The sequence below is a fragment of the Phocoena sinus genome, chromosome 14, assembly GCF_008692025.1.
Source record: "Phocoena sinus isolate mPhoSin1 chromosome 14, mPhoSin1.pri, whole genome shotgun sequence".
NCBI classification, from domain to species: Eukaryota; Metazoa; Chordata; class Mammalia; order Artiodactyla; family Phocoenidae; genus Phocoena; species Phocoena sinus.
In genome coordinates, this window is record NC_045776.1 from 67,815,740 (window position 1) to 67,842,653 (window position 26,914).

General features: G+C 44.0%; 2 protein-coding genes across 11 annotated transcripts in view; one reads left to right on the forward strand and one right to left on the reverse strand.

Annotated features, from left to right (window-relative positions):
• Positions 1-10,528: 10,528 nt before the first annotated feature.
• HSCB (HscB mitochondrial iron-sulfur cluster cochaperone) lies at positions 10,529-24,614 on the reverse strand. 3 transcript variants are annotated; one of them, XM_032603461.1, is made up of 6 exons: positions 24,316-24,611; positions 23,117-23,213; positions 22,685-22,774; positions 21,920-22,064; positions 18,751-18,798; positions 10,529-10,675 (listed from the first exon to the last, which is right to left on the reverse strand). In XM_032603461.1, the coding sequence occupies exons 1-6, from the start codon at positions 24,549-24,551 to the stop codon at positions 10,584-10,586; spliced, it is 708 nt and encodes a 235-aa protein (XP_032459352.1). In that variant the 5' UTR covers positions 24,552-24,611; the 3' UTR covers positions 10,529-10,583. The 3 variants fall into 3 exon arrangements, with proteins under 3 accessions (XP_032459352.1, XP_032459355.1, XP_032459354.1); XM_032603464.1 differs by lacking the exon at positions 24,316-24,611 and adding an exon at positions 24,055-24,150 and having other exon boundaries at positions 22,680-22,774; XM_032603463.1 differs by lacking the exons at positions 10,529-10,675; positions 18,751-18,798 and having other exon boundaries at positions 22,680-22,774; positions 24,316-24,614.
• Positions 24,615-24,794: 180 nt separating this feature from the next.
• CHEK2 (checkpoint kinase 2) overlaps positions 24,795-26,914 on the forward strand; it is a 40,404-nt gene continuing 38,284 nt past the window's right edge. For 6 of the 8 annotated variants that reach the window (XR_004345493.1, XR_004345494.1, XR_004345495.1 and 3 more), the window contains exons 1-2: positions 24,807-24,869; positions 25,719-25,903. The gene's annotated coding sequence lies outside the window, so the exon portion shown is untranslated. Of the gene's footprint in view, positions 24,870-25,718; positions 25,904-26,914 lie in introns of all 8 variants that reach the window. The other 2 variants (XM_032603467.1, XM_032603466.1) reach the window with 2 other exon arrangements.

Below are 26,914 nucleotides of genomic sequence, written 5' to 3' on the forward strand. Positions count from 1 at the left end.
GAAAAATACTTAGGACTTCCCTGGTGGCGCAGTGGTTAAGAATCCGCCTGCCAGTGCAGGTGACATGGGTTTGAGCACTGGTCCAGGAAGATCTCACATGCTGCGGAGCAACTAAGCACCACAACTACCGAGCCTGCGCTCTACAGCATGAAAGCCACAGCTATGGAGCCCGTGTGCCACAACAACTGAAGCCCACACACCTAGAGCCTGTGCTCCGCAACAGAGAAACCACCGCAATGAGAAGCCTGCACACTGCAATGAAGAGTAGCCCCCACTCGCTGCAACTAGAGAAAGCCCATGTGCAGTAACAAAGACCCAACACAGCCAAAAGTAAATTAATTAATTAATTAATTAAAAAAAAAGAATTTGGTCTTTGGTTCCTGGAGGGAGGTTCTAAACCCTTGGAATTTCTTGAGTGATAGGTGTGTGTGTTATTCATGAGCTCCTCAGATCACTACTGAGTTTATGCTAATGAATGAGGTGACTCCAGATGGGGGCTGGTCACCAAACAGACTACCCACATGATTAGAGAATTGTGGCTTTGAGCCAGCCCAGTCCCCAGGGAGAGGAGGGAGACTGAAGATTGAATCCAACCACACGGCCAATGATTCAATCAATAATATTTGCACAATAAAACCCCAATAAAAACTCTGGACACCAAAGCTCATTGGAGCTTTCTGATTGGTGAACACATTGATATACTGGGGGGGGGGGTGAAACGCCCTGAATCCATGGGGAGAGGGCATGGAAACTCTGCACTCAGGGCCCTACCATACCTTGTACTATGTGTGACTTCATTTGTATGCTTTACAATGCAACTGTCATCATAAACATAACTTTTTCCTCAGTTCTGTGAATCATTCTAGTGAATTATTGAACCTAAGAGGTATCATGGGAACGTCCTGGATTTGTAGCTGATCTGTCATAAGTATAGGTGGCCTGAGGACCCCATGTGATGCTGGCATCTGAAATAAGGGAAATCTTGTTTGACCTAATCCTGTGCCCTTAAACTTGTGGAGTCTGATGCTAACTGTAGGTGGTTAGTGTCAGAATTACACTGCAGTATTGCACTGGTGTCAGAATAGCAAGGGACCCAGAAAGCCAAATGATCTTAAAAAAGAAGAACAAAGTTGGTGCATTCAACCTCTCTTCTGTGATGAGAAAAACACACAGAGTTCTGAGCTGCTGCCCAGGCATTTTACAATGTGATAACCTTGCTCACATCCAGAGTCTGAACATCTAGATAAGGACTTGAGTTTAGCATCCCCACTGCTAAGTTCCCACTTTGCTTTCCCCAGGGCACCTCTTAAAGTAACCACTTGAGAGTTAAGCCTGTAAAAAGTTAATCACCTCCGCCCCAACTACCTAACAAGTAATAGGTGCTTACTACCCTGCTCTCTATCTCCTGCTTACTCCTGACCTGGGATGGAGGACTGCCCTTCCCCCAGCTCATTGTAAACCACCTCCCTTTCTGGGATCTGTAAGTAAAAATTCTTGTGACTTTACTTCCTTTGTGTGGGTATATTGAAACTTTGCCTTTAATCAAAATCACCCCGTGGGTTTCACTTTCCAAAGTGGGAGCTCGGATGCTGAGGGAACTACCTGGGGATCCCAAGTGGGTGGTTTGTGCCCCCTTATTCAGCAGGTCATAATCTGCATATTCTTAATTCAATACACCGGCTCCAGCTTCTCAACACACTTTCCAATTTCAAAACAGTGGGGGACTGGTATAAGGATAGACATATGGATCTACAGAATAGAATTCAGAATGCAGAAATGTACTACATTTATGATCAGTTAATTTTAAACAAGGGTGCCAAGACAATTCAATGTGGGGGGGATGGACTGTTCAACAATGATTTGGGGACAATTGGATAGTCACTTGCAAGAGCGAGGTTGGACCCCTGCTTCACATCATACATAAAAATTAACTCAAAATGGAGGAGAATATTTAGAAGTAAATATTTGTGACCTTGGGTTAGGTAATGGCTTCTTAGATATGACACCAAAAGGATAAGAAAAGATTTATAAGTTGGGCTTCATCAAAATTAAAAAAAAAATGTGGTTCAAAGGATATCATCAAGAAAGTGAAAAGATGGTTCACAAAATGGGAGAAAATATTTGCAAGTCATATATCCAATAAGGGACTTGTATCCAGAAAACATAAAAAAAATTCTTACAACTCAGCAATAAAAAGACAACCCAGGGACTTCCCTGGTAGCCCAGCAGTTAAGAATCCATCTTAAAATTCAAGAGACGCCAGTTCGACCCCTGGTCGGGGAACTAACATGCCACGGGGCAACTAAGCCCGAGCACCACAATTAGAGAGAAGCCCGTGCACCACAATGAAGAGTCTGTGTGTCACAATTAAGACCTGATGCAGCCAATAAATAAATAAAAAGATAACCCAGTTTTAAAATGGGCAAAGGATGTGAATTGACATTTCTTCAAAAAAGATTTACAAATGGCTAGTAGGTACATGAAAATATTTTCAACAACATTAGTCAGGAATGCAAATCAAGACAACGAGATACCACTTTATACCTACCAGGATGGCTAAAATTAAAAAGACAGACAATAACAAGAGTTTACAAGAGTGTGGAGAAATTGGAACCTTCATACACTGCTGGTGAGATTGTAAAGGGTGCAACCACTTTGGAAAACAGTTTGGCAATTCCTCAACAGACTAAACACAGGGTTACCATATAAAATTCTACTCCTAGGCATATGCCCAAGAAAAATAAAATATATGCCCACAGAAAAACGTGTACATTTATGCTAAGTGAAAGAAGTCAGTCACAAATGACCATTTATCCATTATGTGAAATGTCCAGACTAGGCAAATCTACAGATTATTATTTGCCTAGGGAAGGCGGTGGGGAGGGGAAGGGGAGGTGGGTTGGGAAAGGTACAAACTCCTTTTTGAGATGACAAAAATGTTTCAAAATTAGATCCTGGACTTCCCTGGTGGCACAGTGGTTAAGAATCCGCCTGCCGGGGCTTCCCTGGTGGCGCAGTGGTTGAGAGTCTGCCTGCCAATGCAGGGGACACGGGTTCGTGCCCCGGTCTGGGAAGATCCCACATGCCGTGGAGCGGCTGGGCCCGTGAGCCATGGCCGCTGAGCCTGTGCATCCGGAGCCTGTGCTCTGCAATGGGAGAGGCCACAACAGTGAGAGGCCCAAGTACCCCAAAAAAAAAAAAAAAAAAAAAAAAGAATCCGCCTGCCAATGCAGGGGACATGGGTTCGAGCCCTGGTCTGGGGAGATCCAACATGCCGAGGAGCAACTAAGCATGTGCACCACAACTACTGAGACCACATGCCACAATTACTGAAGCCCTCACACCTAGAGCCCGTGCTCCACAACAAGAGAAGCCACTGCAATGAGAAGCCAGCGCACCTCAGCGAAGAGTAGCCCCCGCCTGCTGCAACTAGAGAAAGCCCACGCATAGCAACAAACACCCAGTGTAGGCAAAAATAAGTAAATAAATAATTAAAAAAAAGAAAATTAGATCCTGGTGATGGTTGCACAGCTCCATAGGCTAAAAACCATTGAATTGTACACTTTGCATGGGTGAGCTTCAGGGTATATATATCTAAATGCAACTTTTTTAAAAAACAAACCCAGTAGAAAGGTAGTGGGGGAATAGCCAACCTCACCTATCTCATAGTCTTGGTGGTTTCTGACACTTACTGAAAGGAACCCTATAGTTATGCATGACCGAGTTGGCTTAGGTCAGTGTGTGTTACAAACTACCTTGCTTGTTACTGGTATGTGCTATTTTTTCCTAATATATATATGTATACCTAATATATACCAAATTTCCTAGGGAATTTGGTAACTCTTGTGACTAAGAGATCCATAGGTGTTATAGTGAGGTTTCCTCTCTGAGAATTTGAAACTAAGGAAGCCAGACAAAATAGAAAATATTATCATAGGGATGAAAGCAAACATTATAAAAACAGCATAGAGGGAAATGATGGCTCCTCAGCCAACACTTGCAATATAACTGGTGGTCAGGACCACTTTTCCTTCTTTCTTTTTTTTTTATTGTGGTAAAATATATATAACATAAAATTTACCATTTTGACCCTTTTTAAGTGTACAATTTTAAGTGCACAATTCAGTGGCATTAAGCACATTCGTGTTGTGCAACCGTCACCACCATCCACCTTCAGAACTTTTTCATCTTCCCAAACCTACACTGTGTACCAGCTGCCCATTTTCTGAAGTTAGCGACCCGAGTTTGATTTTCCCCCAAACTATTACTATGTGAACTTGGAAGAGCTACTCTGCTCTTCAAAGCCTTAGTTTCTCCATCCATGAAATGGGGATGATAGTTCTTGCCTGAAAGGGCCCATTTGAGGATTCAGTGAGAAGCGCAGTGTAACATACTTATTAAATGCCCACCCACCAGATCTGTGTCTCCTGCCCAGACAGTCTTCCTCAGCTGTAAGCCATCCTCCAGGTGCCTATCGAACATCTATAGGAAGTTCCAAGGTCACAAATACAACCTGCCCAAGTGGAGCTCAGCGCCCCCCCCACCGCAAGCTGCAGCCCCTCTTTCTGGGTCAAGGTCTCTCCATCCCCCCAGTGCTCACACCAGACACTTGAGTCCCCTTGACTCAGCCCTCATCAGAGCCCTATTAGCTGCCGAGTCCTAATGGTCCCATCTCCTAGAATGCTGTTGAATCTGTCCCCTTACCATAATGCTGCCTTCGTTAAGGAACCATCAGCTCTCAACTCGACCAAAATCCCCAGATGGGTCTCCTTTACTCCAATGTCTACACTGCTTCTCCTGATCTGGCTGCCTCCTTCTCAACAGCATCTTTACCCCTTCCCACTCCCACCCTCACCCTGTTGCAGTAAGATTCTTCTTTACTTGCATGCATGCCATTTCTCCTGCTAACCTACTTGAAAATGCAAATGCCTCTAATCCTTCAAGATTTAGCTCACTGGTCAAGGTTAGGGACCCCTCCTCTCTGCCCCCATCTCATTCTATGCTTCCCACTAATATTTGCTGAGTGTACTGCTAGGCCCTTGTGCTGAGCACTTTGTGTGCATTATTTTATATTCTCTTCCCTCCTGATGTCAGATCTGTACTTCGTCATGATTGAGGTTGGTGCTATGGTTATCCTTGTCTTACAGATGAGAAAAATGAAACCTAGAGAACTTAACTGCTCAAGGTCATACAGTGAGTAAGAGGAACTACCAGATACAAAAACCAATTCTGTCTGATTCTCTGAAATCTGCAGTATCTCAAATATAATTTGTAACCTAACTTCCTCCTTCCTTGGTTCACTGGGTGAACTGTCTCATTTTTTACCCTACTGCTCTCATATCACTTCCCCTGCAGCCCTTTCTCACCTCTCTCCTTTCCCCAGCTGACTTAGCTCTTTCTTGGTGTTTCCATGGGCAGCCCCAGGGAAATTTCCTGTTAAAATCCCAGTTCCAGCTTCTCTTGAAACAATCCAGAGATTGTCAACACCACGTCTGAATCTCGCCATGGCAGCAATTACCAGGGTTGAGTAGCATCTTCCGCCTCCTCCCCAGCTTTGAGATGGGGCGTGTGCTCGCAATTCTTCAAAGATCTCACCCCTCTCTGATAGCAGCTACTTCCGCCACCATCACCCGTGTGTGTTTCCTCCCTGGAGCCCTCACCCCTCTGAACTCTGCTGAGTCTCTCTTGCCTCCCAACAGTGATACCTAGAAAGGAAAAGATGGTGTCTTCTCTTTATTTTTTCATCTGGCCACATCTGATATATCCAACATGTTATCAAAAGTGACAGGACCAAAGGAATTCTTTGTCAAAGCAAAGCTTTAGGTCTGAGTCTGCTGCAGCTATTTGTCACTTGCTGCTGAACACACTACGTGGCATGACTGCTTTGTCCACTCAGCAGCATCTTTCTCTTTGCCTGGTGGAGGCCACGGAGACAGGAAAAAGCCCTTTTGCAACGGAGGTGCTTTCCTCTCTGATTATAGATTCCTTGTTATATAATTCCCTCAACTGTGACAGGACCGCCCCTTGACTTCTGTGCAGAAAAGAGTTAACCCAGCACCCCCAAGATTGCACATCCTTATAAAGTCCTGCTTACAAGGTTGGCCCTTGGCTGGTGTCTGAGAACTTGGATTTGGGGAGGGTTTCCCTATTTCCAGAACTGATAAGAGTGGCTCACTCTGCCTAAATTGTTTGTACAAACAATGTAATTTATGCTGAATACCTGTTTTCTTTCTTGGAGTCTGGAATTTTGGCACATGCTAGACAAAGAGTGCTTATGTGACCAGCACCAAAGAAAAACTCTGGGTACTGAGTTTCTAACAAGCTTCCCTTGCAGACAGCATTTTCACACGTGTTGTCACAACTTGTTGCCGGGGAATTAAGTGTGCTCTCTGTGATTCCACTAGGGAAAGGAGCCTTGGAAGCTTGTGCCTGGTTTCCGTCAGACTTCACCCCATGTGCCTTTTCTCTTTGTTGATTTAACTTTGTGTCCTTTTGCTGTAATAAATCATAGCCATGAGGACTATGTACCCAGTCCTGTGGGCTCTCCCCTTGAGTCGTTGAAACTGGGGGTGGTCTTGGGGACACCTGACAGGCTCTCTCTGCTTGTCTGGATGCCACTTCCCCTCTTCCCTGAAGACTTCTTCCCTGGTTACCACACCTGGGAGTGATCTTTCCCTGTGCCCAGTGAAGCTGTACGTGCAAACTTTGGAAACAGAGACTTGGATCAAATCCTGCTTTGGCTTGGCATGGAGCCCCTCTTGTAAAGATTGTTTAGTCCCCTTGGCTGGTACTTAATCTTGGCCAGTTCAGCTTCCCTAAGAGCAGAGGCTTTGCAGACAAGGCCTGGGTTTGAATCCCTGCTCTTGACCCTCTTACCTTCTGGGAGCTTGCTTCTTCATCTGTAAAATGAAGAATTGGGTTTACTTTGGTGGAATTGGGTTTACTTTGATGGAATCATGCAAAGTACTGCCCATAGTGCCTGGCACACAGTTAGTGCACAGCAAATGGGAACTTTTATCATTGTTTTGGTTATTGGTGTAAAAGTCTTCTCCCCAAATAGATAGGAAGCATCTCACTGTTCTGTGTTACTCTCTCAGGTTAGAGCATTCTCTTACACAAAGTAGGTGCTTGAAACTTTGTTGAAAGGGGAGTATTTACTCTGCAGTAAAAGGCATGACTTTGTTGCTAAAATAAAAACAAAAGTAGTCATTACCATTTAAAGAATCACACTTGAGTGCTTATGTGCCATGCACTGGGCTAAACAATTTGCATAATTTATTCCATTTAATCTTCACAATGACCCTGTGAGTGTGTTACTATTATTATTATCACCATTTTAAAGATGAGGAAATGAAGCTTAGCACAATCATGGACTTATAGCAGATTAGTGGCAGAGCTGTAATTCAAAACCAGGTGTAGGGGCTTCCCTGGTGGCACAGCGGTTAAGAATCCGCCTGCCAACGCAGGGGACACAGGTTTGAGCCCTGGTCCAGGAATATCCCACATGCCGCGGAGCAACTAAGCCCGTGTGCCACAACTACAGAGCCTGCATGCCACAACTACTGAAGCCCATACACCTAGAGCCCGTGCTCCGCAACAAGAGAAGCCATCACAATGAGAAGGCCGCGCACTGCAACGAATAGCCCCCGCTCACTGCAACCAGAGAAAAGCCTGTGTGCAGCAATGAAGACCCAACGCAGTCAAAAATTAAATAAATAAAATAAACAAACAAATAAACAAAGAACCCCAGGTATAGTAGTCTGCTCAGGCTGCCGTAACAAAATACCACAGATTGGGTGTCTTACAACATAAATTAATTTTCTCACAGTCTGGAGGCTGGAAGTCCAAGATCAAGGTGCTGTCAGGGTCAGTTTCACTATCCGTTGAGGAGTCTCTTCCTGGTTTGTAGATGGTAGGTGTCTCCCTGGCTTTCTCAAAGGGCCTTTCCCTGGTGCATGAGTGTGGGAAGACTGAGCAAGGGTGTCTTTTCTTATAAGGACACTAATCTATAAAACCAGGGCTTCATGTGTACAACCTCATTTATCCTTAATTACTTCCCTAGAGGTACCATCTCCAAATACAGCCACACTGGAGGTTAGGGATTCAACATATGAATTTTGAGGGGGACACATTCAGTCCATAACACCAGGCCTATTTGACGCTGGAGCAGTCACAAATTAGTCAAAACTTCCGACTTGTTCTGATGCAAGAACGATGTGGGGTTAGGAGGTAGGTGCTTAATTTCCTTAACTCAGTCAGAAACTTTAACCCAAATAGGGCTGCTAACCTTTCAGAGGTCTAGAAGCGTCCCTCCCGTAGGGCTTTGTCAGGGAACACTTGAAAGGGCTCCTGGATTTAGAAGTCCAGCTAACCTTGGAGTTTAGACTAAAAGGGAAAGAATTTGGAAGAGAGGGGAAAAATAAGTAATTCCGCTGACTCAGAAGCCATGTCTCAGAAATAAAGTCTTTTAAATTTATTCCCCCAATCAGAAATGTTTGCTCAGGACTTCCTTGGCGGTCCAGTGGTTAAGACTCCATGCTTCCAATGCAGGGGGCATGGGTTCGATCCCTGGCCTAGCAACTAAGGTCCCACAAGCCGTGCTGTGCGGCCAAAAAGAAAAAGAAAATAAAAGAAATGGTTTGCTGGGAGGTCCAGTGGCCTTTCCAGCTGATGGCAACAGGTAAGGGAAAGTTTCTTTGAAGTTCCTCCAAAGATGTTGTTTGAAGCAAATTTGTTTATCTGATTTCTTTTTGTGGTCAGATTGTTTCGGTTTTGATCTTTGTTCCGAAGGATGGAAGAATGTCTACAGGCATATTTCAAACACTATTTTCATTTTCTCCTTCTTTTCAGAAGCACCCAAACTAATCAGGACATTTGCTTGCTTTGTAATTATTTACTTAAAGGACTCCCTGTGTGTGTTCAGACAAGTAACTCGCTCTTCTTGTAAACTGTGAGGGGGCTGGAGATTGTACTGATATTCCTCAGTACCATTAAGCCAGACAGCTGCTGTGGTTCATCTGCCTTCAGAAGATCCATAAATCCTGAAATGTTAACTGAGTATAACTGGATCAGGATTCACAAGATATAAATTCTTAGACAATGACAAGGGAGGATGCAAAGCTCTAGGAGTAGTATTTAAACCTTGGTTCAGAACCCTGAATTTTTTCACTTATAAACAAGCAATTCTAAGAATTTGAATGCTGTTTCTCAGAATTTTTAATACGAATTTTTTATTTTAATCTTCCTTGATCCAGAGACTTAAAAAAATTTTTTTTTCTTCTGGAAGTGAATCAAGAACTTCCAACTGAATTTCCGAAGATCCAAAAAGGGAAGGGAAGCTGCTTCCGGTGACAGGAGAGCAGCTGTTCAGGAAAAAATTAAAAATGCTCCACTCCACCAAGGTGGAGCTGAACATGTGGTTAGTGTTTAATACCAGACTAATTCATTTTTTTTTAAAACAGTTACTAACTTTTTAAAACTAACTTTTATTTTTGGCTGTATTGGGTCTTAGTTACAGGCACGCGGGATCTTTCGTTGCGGCATGTGGACTTAGTTGCCCCGCAGCTTGTGGGATCTTAGTTCCCCGACCAGGGATCGAACCCGTGTTCCCTGCATTGGCGGGTGGATTCTTAACCACTGGACCACCAGGGAAGTTCCCAGACTAATTCTTGATAATATTATCTATATTTCATGTAGATAAAATGCATTTATGTATTTAAGTGTAGACCAAACGGTTGCCAAACAGAATTCCTTGAAGGACACACTAACAAGACTTTTATTTGTGAACGTCATGCCATTGGAAGGAAGATGTGGTTCTACAGCAGAGGGTGGCAAACCCATGTCAAATCTAGCCTACTGCCTGTTTAGTAAATAACGTGCTACAAGGGCAGAGTTTATTTGCAGCAGAGGTGGTATGGCCCACAAAGCCTAAAATATTTACTACTGGCCCTTTGCAGAAAAACTCCCCTCCCCTCGAGGGCCTCAAGTTGGCCTTATTTCCACCTCCTCATCCACAGGCCTAGATGAGGAACATGGTATATCAAGTATCCCATGAAGAACCGATCACTCAAACCCTGGCTGGGCTGTGCTTCTGCTGACATGACAAGCTTTGCAGTCCACTAATGCTTGAGCCACAGGTTTAATTAATATGGTCAAAGCGGGCTTCCCTGGTGGCGCAGTGGTTAACAATCTACCTGCCAATGCAAGGGACACGGGTTCAAGTCCTGGCCCGGGAAGATATCGCATGCTGCGGAGCAACTAAGCCTGTGTGCCACAACTACTGAGGCTGAGCTCTAGAGCCCGCAAGCCACAACTACTGAGCCTGCGTGCCTAGAGCCCGTGTTCAGCAACAAGAGAAGCCACGATAATGAGAAGCCCGTGCACCGCCAACGAAGAGTAGACCCTGCTCACTGCAACTAGAGAAAAGCCCAAGCACAGCAACGAAGACCCAACACAGCCAAAAAAAAAGAAAAAAAGAAAAGAAAGATGGTCAAAGCAGCTGAAACACCTCTACTCTGAATCAGCAGAGTCCAGAAAAGAAATAGATAAGAACTTTATTTTTAAAACTTTAAAATTAGCAACCATTAGAGGGGAATCTTCTTTAACTTAATCTTTTCTTCAACGTTTGAAAAGTATCTCATCTTTGTTAAAAGTTCCTTGGCTTTTTCAAAATCATCTGAAATAAAGAGAGACATTAATGCGAGGCTTCATTTCAAGCAAGAATAAAATCACTCTATTATTCAAGGCAGCTGGATCAAAGCTGAGCCCTGGGCTCTGGAAGGCTGATCAATTACTCAGATTTGAGAAAGAGAAAACATCTGGATTGTTCAGGGGATAAAGGGCCTAACCAAAGGGAGCAAAAGCATGCTTCTTCACAGGATTCAGACTTTAAATGAGAAGCTGCTCTTCTTCTTCAGGACAATACCCAATAACTAAGTTGTGTTTTAAGAGTTTTCCCCTATCATACATGGTGGTCTAACCCTGACGAGGATGTGGAAGCACCTGGTGCTTCCTCTGTGCCAGGTGCTGCGATACAGAGCTGCCCCCAGGAGGCTGGCAGTTCTGGAAAGATGCCCTTAGACCCGTGGTTCTTGACTGCGGGTGATTTCTCGCCTGTGGGGGGGGATGTTTGGCAATGTCTGGAGATGGTTTTGGTTGTCACCCTGGGGAGGTGGCACTGACATCTAGTGGGCAGAGGCCAGAGGTGCTGCCAAACAGCCTACAGTGTACAGGACAGCCCCCCATGACAAAGAATTATCTGGCCCAAAATGTTGGTAGTACCAAGGTTGAGAAACCCTTAGATTTATGTGTAATAACATAATACACCATTATATTCATATATGGTTAAAACTACCAAGAAAAGCAAGGGAATGGTTAGTACAAAAATTCAGGAGAATAGTTGCTACCATGTAAGGGGAATGCAATTACAAAGGGCCTACCAGGGGCTTGAAGGCAGTGGTCGTTTTTTTTTTTTTTCCTGTATGTGGGCCTCTCACTGTCGTGGCCTCTCCTGTTGCGGAGCACAGGCTCAGAACGCGCAGGCTCAGTGGCCATGGATCACGGGCCTAGCCACTCCACGGCATGTGGGATCTTACCGGACCGGGGCACGAACCCGTGTTCCCTGCATCGGCAGGCAGACTCTCAACCACTGCTCCACCAGGGAAGCCCCAGCTCCTCGTTTTGAGTGGGGACTGACTCCCGGGCTGGACATTTTCTTTTTCCTGGCTCCTTGAGAGGCCTCTATGTTCTATTTGACCCTGCTCCTCCCATGGGAACTTGTCAGTCCTCCTCCTTCTTGAACTTCTACTGACTGCGTGTCACCATGGTGCTTGATCTACCTCTTTTCTTGCTGCTGTGACTTTATAGGCAGATCTTGTTTTATCACGCTTTGCAGATACTGTGTTTTTTTACAAATTGAAGGTTTGTGGCAACCCTGTGTTGAGCAAGTCTTTGTATAACATTTCCCCAACAGCATTTGCTCACTTCGTGTCCCTGTGTCAGACTTTGGTAATTCTCCCAATTTTTCAAACTTTTTCATTATTATTATATTTGTTCTGGTGATCTGTCATCAGTGATCTTTGATGTTGCCATGGTTAAAAGATTATGACTCACTGAAAGCTCAGAGGATGGTTAGCAATTTTTAGCAATAAAGTATTTTTTAATTAATTGGTTTTATTAGACATAATGCCACTGCACACTTAATAGACTACAATTAGTGTAAACAAACTTTGACATGCAGGGAAATAAAAAAAAATTCATGTGACTTGTTTCATTGCAATATTTACTTTCTTGTGGTGGTCTGGAACCAAACCCGCAGTACCTCCGTGGTCTACCTGTACTTAGGAAAAATTGGAATTTCTCTGGCTTCTTTGAGACTTAAGATTCCCCACACTGGCTCCTTTAAGACCTCTCGCCTCCTCCTCCCTCCTCTCACCACCTTCCATATTCCCTTCCGCTCTCTCGCATCCTTTGATATGCCCCCCTCAAGCTCCTACCTCCTCAGTCCCTCTGTCCATCCTACCAGACCTTTCCCTTCCCACTCCCACCCCCCAACTCCCTACAAGCACTGGACTTTTGGGCCTCCTGTCCCCATCAGGGGCTTGCAAGGGACTCAGGTACCTCCGAAAGCAACCACCTGAAGCTGAAAAGAAAAAAAAAGCTAACTGGAAACAGATATTTAGTCCACAGACTCCACTAAGATTATATATCAGGGCAAAAAAACCCCACCCCAAAACAAACAAACAAACAAACAAACCAAAAAAACCTATAAAAAACCTCTACAACTCACGTTGAGCAGGCAACCTTTAAAACTTGCTCCATCTGCCAGAAACTCAATTCAGATAAATATATAAAATAGAGCAAAAATGAGAACTACCCATATAAACTAGAGAGTTAAACTTTTTTTCTTTAATTTCCCAGTTTTACTGAGATATAATTGACATAAAGTCATTAGTTTTAGGTGTATAACATGATTTGATATATGTACATATTGCAAAATGATTACCACAAAAAGTTTAGTTAACATCCATCACCTCACATAAAGTGAGTTTTATATTATCTTATTTGTGCCTGACTCATGGCAGAATTTTTTAATGAAAACTGTAAGATCTATTTGTATCTGTCTGTATATTTATGTATCTATACATATACATAAACATATATTTCCCTACCTTCAGATGGTATTATGAAATTAATTTATAAAATCCTTTGAAGGAACTGTATCCTAATTTGCTTAGAGAGAAATGAGTACTTACATAAATTAAATCTTCCTAAAACTTCCAGAAATATAAGAACGAACTCAAATGTTTTCAATTCCATGTAATTTGGGTAAATCTTTGGTAAATAAAACTAGTGTGATGTTCTTGGTTTAATAAAATGGATATGTCTTCAGAGTTGTTAACATTAAATATAACGCAAGCATACTTTTTTTTTTTTTGCGGTACGCGGGCCTCTCACTGCTGTGGCCTCTCCTGTTGTGGAGCACAGGCTCCGAATGTGCAGGCTCAGCGGCCATGGCTCACGGGCCTAGCTGCTCCGCGGCATGTGGGATCTTCCCTGACCGGGGCACAAACCCGTGTCTCCTGCATCGGCAGGTGGACTCTGAACCACTGCGCCACCAGGGAAGCCCAATAAAGTCTTCTTGATTTTGAACTGACTTAAGTTTCTGAGAGGTCCCCTGGAAAACCTCAAAGGATTTGTTCTCTCACCTTGTAAAAAGAGAGATGTTAAACTGAGTAGGTTTATTTGATATATTAAATTACAATGGAAGCAGTGTCAAAGAAAAGATACTTAACCTTCCCTAGGTTATTTTTATATGGGTTAAATGTTATTATTTCAGAAATTGTACAAAGTTCTTAGAATTTGTCAATGCCCTCATTATCCACGATACATCCTGGTAAGATGTTATCGCCCAGGGCTTCCCTGGTGGCGCAGTGGTTGAGAGTCTGCCTGCTGATGCAGGGGACATGGGTTCGTGCCCCGGTCCGGGAAGATCCCACTATGCCGCGGAGCGGCTGGGCCTGTGAGCCATGGCCGCTGAGCCTGCGCATCCGGAGCCTGTGCTCCGCAACGGGAGAGGCCACAACAGTGAGAGGCCCGTGTACCGCTAAAAACAAAACAAAACAAAAAACTGTGGGCTTTTTCCTCTCTCTCTCTCTCTCTCCCTCTCCCTCCCTCCCTCCCTCTCTCTCTCTCTCTCTCTCTCTCTCTCTTTCTCTTACTCCTCTTCCTCTTCCTCTTTCTCTTTCTGTGCTTTGTGAGGACACAACAAGAAAGCAAGCATCTGCAAGCCAAGAGAGCTCTCACCAGAGCCCAACCACGCTGGCACCTTGACCCCAGACTTCCAGCCTCTAGAACTGTAAGAAAATAAATTTCTTCTGTTTTTTTAAAAAAAAAAAAAAAAATGTTATCGCCCAGTTATTATTTTAAAATGTGATATGTCACAGAAACAACCAGATTTCCTTTTCAGTTGTGTTATTTTTATAATAACCTCTCATCAGATCTTTAACTATGGCCATTTTAAGTCTTTTGCTATCCATGGATGGTTGTTACCTTACTCTGATGCTTTCCTAAAAGCTCTTACAACCAGCTATAAGCCAGAGTACTTGTGATCAATAAACAGGTACTGTACCAGGTACTCTGTGGTACAGGCTTCTGATGGCATTGCTTACATTACTGAGTTCAAATCAGTCGACTAAGTCAGAATTTCCAAAATGCTAATGAAAAAGCTGATGGGTTCATGAAACTGCTAACCCAAGATCAAGCAGAACAAAATTAACTACATAGGATTGAGTAAACTGATAAGTTGATTATAATTTTTTATTCGAACTATTGCTGGCTTTTAAATGTTCTATTTTCTAATATGAGGAAATCCCCTTTCCTTTTCTCTTAAGCTATCTATGACTCATTAACAATCTAGTAAATTATACACTTTTGTAAACAAAATTAAAACATCTTCTTCTCCCTGCCTGATCCCTCAAAAAGTTAGAAACTATTGTTGAGTATTCTTGTTTTCACGGCAATATAGTTATTTGCATAGTTTCAGTAAGAATCTGTCCTCTTTGTGATAGGACATAATTAAAAATAAGGCTTTGACGGGAATGTCATATTTGAAAATGATGCATAAAGTCATCAATTTTAAGGAAATAAGGTTGATTTTATAGAGATAATGCTTTCAAAGCCCTATTGCAAAAACTGGCCTGGTATCTGGTTTACAGGGTTCCCAGCCTTACAGGTGATTAAGGGCACTCGGCAGGCCCATGAATCTTAGAATATTTGGGGGACGTTGGGAAGACAGGAATTCACCTTAAACTATAGGTAATGCAGGTGAAGAATTCTGATGGAGAAATCTTGGCTTGACTTCCTAGCAGAGAGGTTTTTCAGGTCTAATCTGAGATTCCAGGCAGATTCTAATCTGAGATACAGGCAGACCTCAGAGATACTGGGGGCTGGGTTCCAGACCACTGCAACAAAGTGAATGTTGAAATAAAGCAAGTCACATAAATTTTTTGGTTTCCCAGTGCATATAAGTATTGATACTGTACTATATAGTCTATTAAGTGCACAATAGCATTATGTCTAAAGAAACAATGTACATACCTTAATTAAAAATATTTTATTGCAGAAAAATGCTAACCATCATCTGACAACACAGGAGTGCTACAAACCTTCAATCTGTAAAAAATGCAGTATCTGCAAAGTGCAATAAAACCAGTTATGCCTGTAAAAAGTTCCATTAGGAAAACTTAAAAAGGCCTTTATGGTCAGTTACCTTTCTTGCTGCACTTAATAAATAATCAGGCCAAATTTCATGAAACTAAATTTATTTTGTAAACAAGAACAAAATTACTTTATCTTTGATTAAAAAGAGGGGGTGATTGTGGAGAGAAATTTTATGTTTCAGTGGAAAAGAATAACACAACCTTGCGAGTGATCAGAATCCTGTCCTGTTCATTGGATTTGAGGTTTATTATCTACTTGTAAACTGAACTGGATCCTTACACATTTTGTCGGCCTTCAGCAAATCCTCAATTCTTCTAGTTTCTTTTAACATCTGGCTACAACTTTCCAAACCAATGTTTCCAATGTTCCTCCCTCCCTCCTGATTTACTGTCGCTAAGAACTAAAACCTGACTGCCCAGATCCTCCGTGGGACTCAGGCTGTCTCATAGCTGCCCCTTTCCTCCAGGATCTGGTAAAGTCCTGCAAGCTGAAGCTGGAGGACTTGATAGAAACTTCAAAGAACTCATCACAATGAATCATGGGCAACCTTTGTGCCTGGAGCTGCTGGTACACAGGTCACTCAGAAAGCGCACACCTTCCACACTGTGCTCTGGGGAATAACCATGACAGGGATGCTGATGTCTCTGCCATCACCACAAACATTCAAACTATAAGCCAGGAGATGCATCAGACTGCCTCTGCTGTCCTCATGCCACCACCTAAAGATGCTTAAGCAGTCAGTGTCTTCTCAGGTGGCTGCCCTCTGGACTCAGAAACTGGGGTTATAGGCGGCTCCAGACATTGACCTTTGTTTTCCTTTTCGTTTCCATAGAGATGCTCCTCATTAAATGCACATTTGCTCATGTCATCCCCCAAATATCCTCTACTATCAGGCCTCAACAGATGACTCAGCCAGTCCTTCATAAACAAAAGACGATTGAGTGAGAAATGGACTTATGTCGCTCAGAGGAAAGAAGGTCTCTTCTGTCTCTTTCTTGCTGTTTGTTCCAGTCAACACCTGATGATAGGGCCCCTGTCTCCAGGCTCTGTGGGAGGGTGGGAGCCTAACTTCCATAAGGGCCAATTAACAAACCCAGATGGGTTTCATAGGACCAACTCCTTCTTCCCGCTTTTTGTAATATTTCACTTCCCCAATTCTACTGAGCCCCTGTGCACCCCCGCCCTACTCCCTCATTCTCCCTTTAAAATGCCCAGTTACCTCTGTACAAATCAAAATTGAGTTCAGTTCACGCTGGACTCTTTTCCCTATCACCATAGTTATTACTGATTCAAATCTGTCCTTACCACGTTAACTAGTATCTGGCTTTGTTTATCTGTGACAGTGCATCTCTCTGAGTTCCTGCTGTCAATTCTTTAGGTGTACAACCTGAAGTGGAATTGCTGGATTGCACCGTAATTCTATTTTTAATTTTTTGAGGAACTGCCATACTGTTTTCCATAGCAGGTGCACTATTTTACATTCCCACCAGCAGTGCACAAAGGTCTCAACTTCTCCACATCCTTGCCCACATTTGCTATTTTCTTTTTTTTTTTAATAACATCCATCTTTATAGGTGTGAGGTGGTATCTCACTGTGGTTTTGATTTTCATTTCCCTAATGATTAGTGATGTTGAGCATCTTTTTTCTATTTCTTAACCTGGGTGGTGGGGACATGGGTGTTTCTTCTGTTGTTATTCTTCCATTGTACTTATGTACTATTCATTCTTTAAGAAATTGTATTTTATAATTAAAAAAATAAAAGCCCACAAAGGTATAACAGGAACTGGGGGTGGGCCTTGGTGGAACATAATCTGACCATCTTAACCAGTAGGCTGGGGACATGGATTTCAGGCAGATATGTTGGGCCAGGTTCCTGTCTTTTCTGCTATTAATCTATATTCCTACCCATCTTTTTAGAGACACCCCTCCCTCCCCGCCACCTTCTGCCTGCTTCTCAGAATAAACTCCTACAGTTCCTACAAAGTAGGCAGTACACTGTGCAAGCTTATCTCCTTGGCCCTCAGTGATCGGACTGGAGTGGACATCTGACTCAAACTGGGGCAATCAAATCCCCCCTCCCAGGAATCTAGATTGGATCTAGAAGACTCTAGTCAGATGGTAAAAGGCCTTGTTCTTATGAGGTAATAGATCAAGGAGGACTGAGGAGTCATCCAGTGGGGGAGGCCAGTTTGGAGCACTGTACACCAATAAGGAAGCAGACGGAACTGGTGTATAGAGGTGGGGAGAAGGATGGAGTGGCCAGCTAGGCCACCAAGTTCAGGACCACAGTCTTGGTTCCAGACTGTTTTCTGGTTCCCAGGTCTTGTTCTAGAAAAGCTCTTATCACACAATACTATACTCATCTCAGGGACTTTGGATTCTGAGAGATAGACCTGATTCCTTAGAGTAACCTCCTTTTATCTGGGCTAGTATGAGTTGCGTTCTCCTTTCTGTAGTCAAAGGATCCCTAAGCCAAAGGGCTATTAAGCTCTTATTTAAGGAGTGGCACAAGTCAGGATGGAGAGAAAGGCTGTTCTTGCTTAAAAATAGCTAGAAATAGATCTAGTCTCTTTAGCCTGAGAGCCAGGAGCAGTGGGGACAAGGATGAACACGCCCTATTTGCAATCTGGGCACTGCTCGGCCATGGGATTCTCCTCCTGGGCTTTGCAGAAGAAAGGGGTGTGTGGGCTTTGCCAAATGTTGACTGTGCAGCCTTGCCGTCAGAGTCTGCCTGTGTTGGCTTCAGCCCACATCCCTCACCTTATCTTCTCCTACTTGCTAAAGGGGAATGGGAGCACTTTCTCTCATCTAATCTTCAATGGGCGTATCATTGGTTTTGGCACACCCCTTGTTTCTCTAGCAAGACTGTGAATCCTTGAAGGCAGAAATGTAGACTCATCTATATTTTATAGCTCCCATGTACCTGTCATAGGATGGGCATATAATAGCTACTTATTGAATGGATGGTTATACCTCAGTGCTTACAATTTCTTTCCATATTTAAGAAAGTCAAGAAATGAAGGAAGTACCTCTTTCAAAAGCTCTGCTCACATTGTCAGTCAATTCTTTCTGTTTAGCTGAAAAAGAAAAACATTATCTTAAATTTTCTACTTAAATAGACTCATAATATGAAGACAACGCTTTGTCATCTTGTTGTTGTGAACACAACATAGCAGGGAGTTTGGATTCAAGGGTAAGGCCTCATAACCTCTGTCTCTACAGTTCCATGATGGCAGCTCCTGTTTAGTGCAGCTCTGGCTGATCCTAGTTACACTGTTTTTCTATCCATGAAAGGTCTGAGGGGCAATCACCAAAGCTCATAAAATGGCTATAGAAGTATTAAAAAAAAAAAAAAAGACAAAGAAGTGCCTTAGATTATCTCCACAAGGCACTCTGAGTCTTCCAGATTTCAGCTAGGAGAAAATTAACAAGCGGGACTTGCCTATCAGCAGGGCATTAGAGTGTGTCAGGCAACTACTAGCAAATTATACAGCCTCTCAGGAAAATGAAACATTTCGATCATATTGTACCTTAAGAGAGAAGATGCCAGATGAAGTAAAGGGTAGCTACCTCACATTTTTATTGTTTCCTCATTGAAAAATTGTATGATAAGTGCCTTTTTCAGATACAAACAGTATCAATCATTTATATGGTGCCTGCTTTCAAAGCACTTTCAAATACATTATATCCCCATGGTAAGCAATGACAGGTACTGGGAGAACGTATATGGCCACATGGTTGGTGAGTGGAGGAGCTAAGAGCAGACCCCAAGTCACCTGACTTCTGGTCCAGTGGTTGCAAACTCGCTTCTCAGGTAGCAACATGGTGTTGACAAAAGAACACTGGATTAGGAGTCTGGAGGCTCTGAAGTCCTGACCCCAAAACTATCTAGCTCATGTGCTTGAACGTTCACATTACCTGGGCCTTAGCAGGTAAAAGGAAATTTAGGAATTACTCTAAATGAAGGTCAGTGACCTGCTCAAAACGAGATGTTAACTATAAAGCTAGAAATAACCCCCACCATTGATTGGGAACTTACCACGGGCCAGGCACTGTGTCAAGTGTTCTACATGCTTTAAATTAATCGTTGCAACAACCAGTACTAATATTATCTCCATTTTACAGATGAGGAAACTGAAGCTCAGAGGGGTGAAGTCACTTTACTGAAGGTCACACAAAAGGTCAGTGGCAGTGTTGGGACTGAACCCAAGTCCACCTCACCCAGAGCTTCATGAACCTCTGCCTTCCAAAGCCGTGCAGCTGGGCCTTCTGACTAAAAATCCCGAGTTTCTAACACCACCCAGCCCTAATGTTGCTGGTACAACCCTAGCTGACAGCTACCCCACCACAACTTCTATTTTACTGCTTTTAACTTCTTTGTTTGTTATTTATTCACTCACTTGACAAATATTTACTGAGTCCCTATTATACTCCAAGTACTACTGCATGTGCTAAGGATGTGAGAGAAGCAAAAAGAAGACACAATTTCTGCCTCTGTAGAACTTCTGGTCTAGTAGAGGAGGCTGATATTGGTCCAGTAATCTCACATAGACCAGTGATTAGTCCTACAAAGGAGGGGTACCCACGACCAAAAGGTATAGACAGAGAGGTCGTCTGCAGATTCTCTGAGGAAGTGAGGATTGCCCCCAGATCTGAAGGAGGAAGAGTTAAATAGATGGGGTAGAGGAGAAGAGGGTTTCGGGCAGAAGCAACAGCATGTGCAAATGCCCTGGGTAGGGAGGTACATGGTACAGATGAAGAACTAGAAGCAATCTGTGTGGCTGGAGTGGAAGGAGCAAATGGGAGGAAGCAGAGGCCAAGCCATGCAGGTTTCTTTAACCTGAGGCAGGGGGCAGGGAGCCCCTTAAAGTTTTTAAGCAAGGCCAAGGGTGATATGATTAGATTTGGGTTTCAAAAAGATCACACAAGTGACAGGGTAGGAATATATCAGATTGAAGGTAGAGACAGACCAGTGTGGAGTTACTCCAGTTGTCCGGGTGAGAGAGAATGGTAGCTTGGGACAGGGTGGTGGCAGTGAAAATGTATAGATGGATCTGAGACACATTTAGAAGGTCAGCTTTTCAAGACTCGGTGATGGACTGTCTATGGGGGTAAGGGAGAATAAGTTGTGAAGGACACCTCCTCGGTGTTTTGGACTTGTACAACCGCAGAGCGTCATTCACTTAGAAAGCGAACATCAGCAGAGGAGCAGAAGAGAGACGCTCATGACTTCCATTTGGGACACTCTGAGTTGGAATATATAAACTCCAAGAAGGCCCAGACCATGTCTTTCTTGTTCACTGCTGTATCCTCAGTGTCCTGCACAGTGCCTGATACAGTAGGCATGCCATAACATTTGTGAAAGTTCATATCTGCATATAATTTGAATGAGAAACCTGGAGCCTTTTCTATATGGCATGGTTAATTTTATGTGCCAGCTTGTTTAGGCTGTGGTGCCCAATTGTTTGATCAAACACTAGTCTAGATGTTGCTGTGAAGGTATTCTGTAGATGTGATTAACATTTACAGTCAGTTGACTTTAAGGAGATTATCTTCCATAACATAGGTGGGCCTCATCCAATCAGTTGAAGGTAGTAAGCAAAAACTGAGGTTTCCCAAGGAAGGAATTCTGCCTCATGACTAACATAGAAGTCCTGCCTGAGTTTCCAGCCTGTTAGTCTATCTACATATTTTGAACTTGCTAGCTCTCATAATCACATGAGCCATTCCTTAAAATAAATTTCTCTCTCTCCACATACACATGCACTACTGATTCTGTTTCTCTGGAGAACCCTGACTGATACACTATGGAATAAAGTGGAAAGTAAAGCAATATGGGATCATAAGATCAAGGTTTCAATCTTTGCTCTGCTATATCTGCTGTGTGACCTTGGGCATTCCCATGAACTTCTGAGGCCTATTTTTCTTGTCAGAGATATCCAAAGGATGTCATGGGTGGGAAGGAGCACAGCAATCTGCAAAATACTATTACATTCTTGGTTTAAGCCCGCCTTCCAGAGAATTAGGAATTTTGCAAGCCTAACCTCTAGACAAAATGGGTTTCAGCATAATCAAGAAAAAAAAATTCCCTGAATCATTATGAAGGCCAATATGTAGTCTTTATATCCATTTTTCACTTAACCCCTACATGTACTCAAAATAGCAATAAAATGCAGTCGGTGGTATTTTATCTTTTACCTCTGACAATAGATTCCATCTCTTTCATGGCAGTTTCACCTTGAGCTTCTGCAAGTTTTTCATTGATTTCCATTATTTCCATGAGGAATTGACTGTCCATTTCATAATCTGTCCCTTCGGGAATCTCTACTCCACAGAGCTTTAGCTATTGGGGCATAAAGCAGGGATAATAAGTTTAATTCAAGAAACTATGGCCAGAGTCATAAATCCTCCTCACCATAAATCCTCCTCACCATTCAGAACAGAATGCCACTCACAGGGAAAACTTGAACTGTCTCAATAGTGAAAGTGTGAGGGTAGGGTACTGGAAAGTTAGACTGAGATAGGAGTGCTGGGATGGGATCACTCCCTGCTACCTGGAACTATGTGACCTTGGAGGAGTCATTCTTCCACTTGGGAAAAAAGTAGAAGGAGGTTGAATGAGATATTTGTAAAAATTCTATTAAATCCTAAAATTCTAAGGTGCTCACTTCTCCCCCACAAAAAAACAAAAATTACTCTTCCCTAAAAGCCAGCACTATCTAATCCTTGAAATGTATAGAAAATGGTGGGAAAAAAAAAAAAAAAGGCAATTGGGCAAGTAAGATTTACAGAGATACTCAGAGAAAACTATACTCATGTAATAGTATCTTTGAGGTTAATTATCGTTGGGTCCCTAGATTAGCTCAGGTCTCAAGCACTCTTCTGTTGAACACAGGGGAGCAGCTGTCCTACAGAGCAATGGGACCAGGCTGTCATGATAGAAGGGTGGGAAAATCACCTTACAAGGTATAGTCCCCTGCTCAGGGGGGCCAGAAGAGTCTGATAGGCATCATTAACAAGGGTCGAATGCTTCTCTGAGAAATCCTTTTCAGTCTGTAAGTGGAAATGAAGATAGTCATATTACCATGCAAATAGGCCATCTTACATTCACAAACTGTTTCATAAAATACTGATGGGCAAGCACATAAGGAAGCGACCAAAGGAGAACCGGTATGGGATAAGCTGTTTTTATTTTCAGGTGATGGGTTCTAATTCTGCTGGGAAATCAGGTAAAAGCTCTGAGTATAAGACAGGTCCAGCATCTGGATGGCTGGGGTCAGGCTACCTCAGGGTGAAGCTGGCTGTCCAGCTCTGTCCTTGATAACCATAAGGACACTGCCACCCACCCAGGGCACACACGTGTTTGGGTGTGATTATGGGTGGCCAATAGGCTACCTGAGACCTCTGGCTGAAGAAATCTGGGTGGATAAGACGCTGTAGTTGCTGGTACCTATGCTGGAGCTTTGCAGTGTCAACTCTGAAGGAGCGGTTGCTGGAAGGAAATCAGGAGATGAAATTCATGCATCAAATGTTTATAGATTTGTATAGTATGGGCCTGGTTCCTGTTCTCATGGGGGATGACGCAATAAACATATAGACAGAGCTATTTCAAAAAGTGGTAGGTACTGCAAAGGAAAACAGAATAGGATAAGAGAATGGTAGATGTGGTGGACAAAGAGATGACATTTGAGCTGAGACCTGAATGATGATGAGGAGTAATTGAAGATCACAGGAAAGAGTCATTCAGGCACAGGGAACATGCAAAGGCCTTGAAGTGGGAACAAGATTGGTATGCTTGAACAACGTAAAGAGCAGTGTTACTGCAGCCCTTCATAAGTGCTCAGTGACTGGTGGGGCCAGAGCCCAGAGTTAAGGGGAAGAGGCATTCCTGAATCCCACTCTATTTTTCTAAGGCCCAGGTCCCTTCATCTCTACCTCTCACTTTATTTTAATCGAATCCTCTTCGCTTTCTATTCCCAGAGCGTGCCCTATCTCATTAGTTTAGCTTCGCCCAAAGTTCACCACTTCTCCAAGCTCCTCAACCTTCGGAGGTAAACAGAAAAAACATCTATTTCTCAGACCTTCCAATTCTCACTTTTCCCTTAGACTCTGCCCATAGCATTAAGTTTTTCTTTGCTCTTACTCTCTCATTTTGGATAACACCTCATTATTTCTTTCTTAAAAGTCTCAACCCAACATTAAACCTTCTGAACCTATTCCTCAAGACTCCATCCGCCAAGGGCCGCGCAAGCACCCTTCCCTCAGGCCCCACCTCTGAACTTCCTTCTCTCAGATCCCGCCCCTCAAGTCTCCCTCCATTGCAGGCTCCAAACCTCAATTTCCCCTAATCACACTCCTCGCCCCACCAGTCCACGCTCCACTCTCGTCATCATCCCACAAAGCTTCGCCGCTCAGTCCGGCCCCTCGGTTTCCTCTCCCGACACATCCCACCCACCTTCTCCCAGGCCCCACCCCGGCCCCTGTTCTCTAGGGCTCCGCCCACCCATGTAACTGGTCCCGCCTTCTCCTCCCTTAGCCTGACCAGCCCTCCATCTCACACGCCCAGACGCATTTCCCGAAACCGCCTCCCTTACCAGTCCATGAGGCTGAAGTAGTCTCGCGTGGGGTCAGGTGGCTGCAGCGCGCGGCACTGAGGGCAGAAGAACCGGTCCCCCCGCAAGGGGCCCCCTAGGCCGCCGCAGTTCCAACACCGGGGGGAGTTGCTTCCCGCCAGTGACGCAGCACTGCAGTTTAGCGGTCTCCTCCCGAGCACCCCTGTCGGCCATAACCCCGACACCCGGAGCAAGGCCCTGGTTCTTCCGCACCACATCTGGCTGGCGGCCGGCCTCCCCGCGGTCACCTGTTGGGGAGAGAAAGTGGTCGACCAGACTGGTGCTGCTGATTGGCCGGGAAGCTGAGGGGGCGGGACTACCCGGGGGAAACCTGGATTTTGAGTCCCGCTCTGCGTTTTAAACTACAACTCCCAGAAAGCATTGAGGCTACGTGGGCCGCCACATCCGCTGTTTGTCATTGGTCCGGCGGGGGCGGAGGGGTGTTTTGATTGGCTGAGGGTGGAGTTTGTATCAGCGGGTTTAGCGCCACTCCGCTGGCTACGGCTGCTCAGTATGCGGTGCTAGGTGGGCTCGCGGTGAGTCATAGTGGGAACTTCTCTTGGGTACTGAGGGGTTCGAATCCTGTCCTCAGGGTCTTTTTGCGAGCTGAATTTCCCGAGCTTCCGTTTTGTACTGTGTTTGAGCTTGGGAAGGGGGAGAGGAATGCGTGGAAGACTCTCTTCCTTCTTTGTAGATAAATTTCGAGGTGAAGGTCACTTCCCTTGTAACTTTAAAGCTGAAACTGGCCAAGACGTAAAGGATAAGAAAGAAGAAAGTTGTCCCCTTCAAAATGAGAGCGAAGTTGCTCTGCAGAGAGTTTTATAGGTGTTAGTAATTATTTCCATATTTAGGTTCAATCTGGAAAATGCTTACTAAGAACCCATTCTTAGCTGCAAGGCACTGCAGGAACTGGAAACACACCGACTTGTGTAGGAAGATGCTCTGCGAGTGTCCCTAAGGAAGTGTGGGGGATGGGGTGGCGAGGGTAGGGTAGGAGGGCACCAGTCTTCCTTGGGACTCAGTTTCTCTATTGGAAAAAAAAAACTGTATTGCACTTGTAAGGCCTTTTCCTGCTTTCAGATTCTTTGGGCCTGGAATTCCCAATTATCAAGCATTACCGAGGGGTGGGGGGAGGAACGTTGATGCATCATCTCATTTGATTCGCAAGCTCTATCTACTTTTCTGGGTTCAGAGAGGTTGCGATCTACGTAAAGGTCGTGCAAAGAGTTGACTTAGACATCTGACTCGACTCCAGATCTGTTTGCTTATAACCTCTCCACTATGCTTTTTCCTCATGGCAGAGGCCAATGTAGTCCTGGTCTGGTGGACCCTTCTTACCATGAACGATGATAGCAGCTACCTTTTGACACACTGTCTTTTGCCAGTTTTCAGGGCAGAGAAGTCTTGCTCAAGAAGCTGCAGGAGGACACAGCTTGGCTGAGGTGGTATTAGAGCAGCAGGTCCTGAAGTGGCGGACCTAGCTCTGGCAACACCTACTTCCCTGGTGTGCTTTCAGGAAAACTCATCAGGACCTTTGCATCTGGAAAGCTGTGTAAATGCAATAATCAGTGTGAGTCATGTTTACTATATTATCCTTGAGGGGTAGCCTGAGTGTGGGATTCAGGAGAGAAAGCACTTTTTTTTTTTTTTTAATCAGATTAGGGATTTAAAGTTAGGGATTGAAAGTTACTTTGACTTTACTGTAGGTTCTGTTATTGGAGTTTACCTGTCTATCAAATTAATTATAAAGCTGGGGTGGGAAACTCTGTTATGGTCTTCTGTGTCGTTTTCTTCAGGCTTCTGTTGGGCTGGGAGGCCATTTAGGATGCTGAAAAGATGAGCCCCATAGTTAATTAGCATCACAAAGGGCTAGGTGGAGTTGTTTAGAGCAGTCTTTGTGTTTCGCCTCTTTAAGTGGCCCAGCTCTTAGTTTGGAGTCAAAGGAATCTAGAATGAACTTGGGTCCTACCCTCCAGGAGCTGGTTTGGGGGAGAGGGGGCAACAGTGACATTTTATGTATAAAATAGCCACCCCTGGGGTGATGCAGCGAATTTCTGTAGAGTTTCTCTTAGTCTATGCCGAACCACCTGACTCTTCCCTTTCTTTCTTTTTCAAAAATACATATGAAGTTTAAGTGTAGTGTTGATTGTATTAACGAATACATTTTAGGTTCCATTTTTAATTTTTAAAAATTGGATGAGTGTAAGCTGTTATGAGTCTCTCGCCCTCCCCAATTCAGTTTCATTGCTTTTTACTTGTTTACAGCCTTCAAATAATTTCTTTGTTTCTGTCCTCTGTGGTTGTGGCTGTCACACAAAAACTTATCAGGTGAAAATGATGTGATGAAAAGCTTAGCCCAGAAGAATGATAGGTCTAAACTGTTAGAATTTTAATTTTTTTTGTGTGTGGTACGTGGGCCTCTCACTGCTGTGGCCTCTCCCGCCGCGGAGCACAGGCTCCAGACGCGCAGGCTCAGCGGCCATGGCTCACGGGCCCAGCTGCTCTGCGGCATGTGGGATCCTCCCGGACCGGGGCACGAACCCGTGTCCCCTGCATCGGCAGGCGGACTCCCAACCACTGC

Bases quoted from the DNA above. Each gene is read 5' to 3' on its own strand.
- HSCB (XM_032603461.1), bottom strand. From the start codon at position 24,551: ATGTGGTGCGGAAGAACCAGGGCCTTGCTCCGGGTGTCGGGGTTATGG. The intron at 22,775-23,116 runs GTAGCCTATTGG...TTCCACTTACAG, and splicing joins TCTTCAGCCAGAGGTCTCAG to ACTGAAAAGGATTTCTCAGA. The intron at 10,676-18,750 runs GTACTTCCTTCA...TCTTTATTTCAG, and splicing joins GAGCAGAGCTTTTGAAAGAG to ATGATTTTGAAAAAGCCAAG.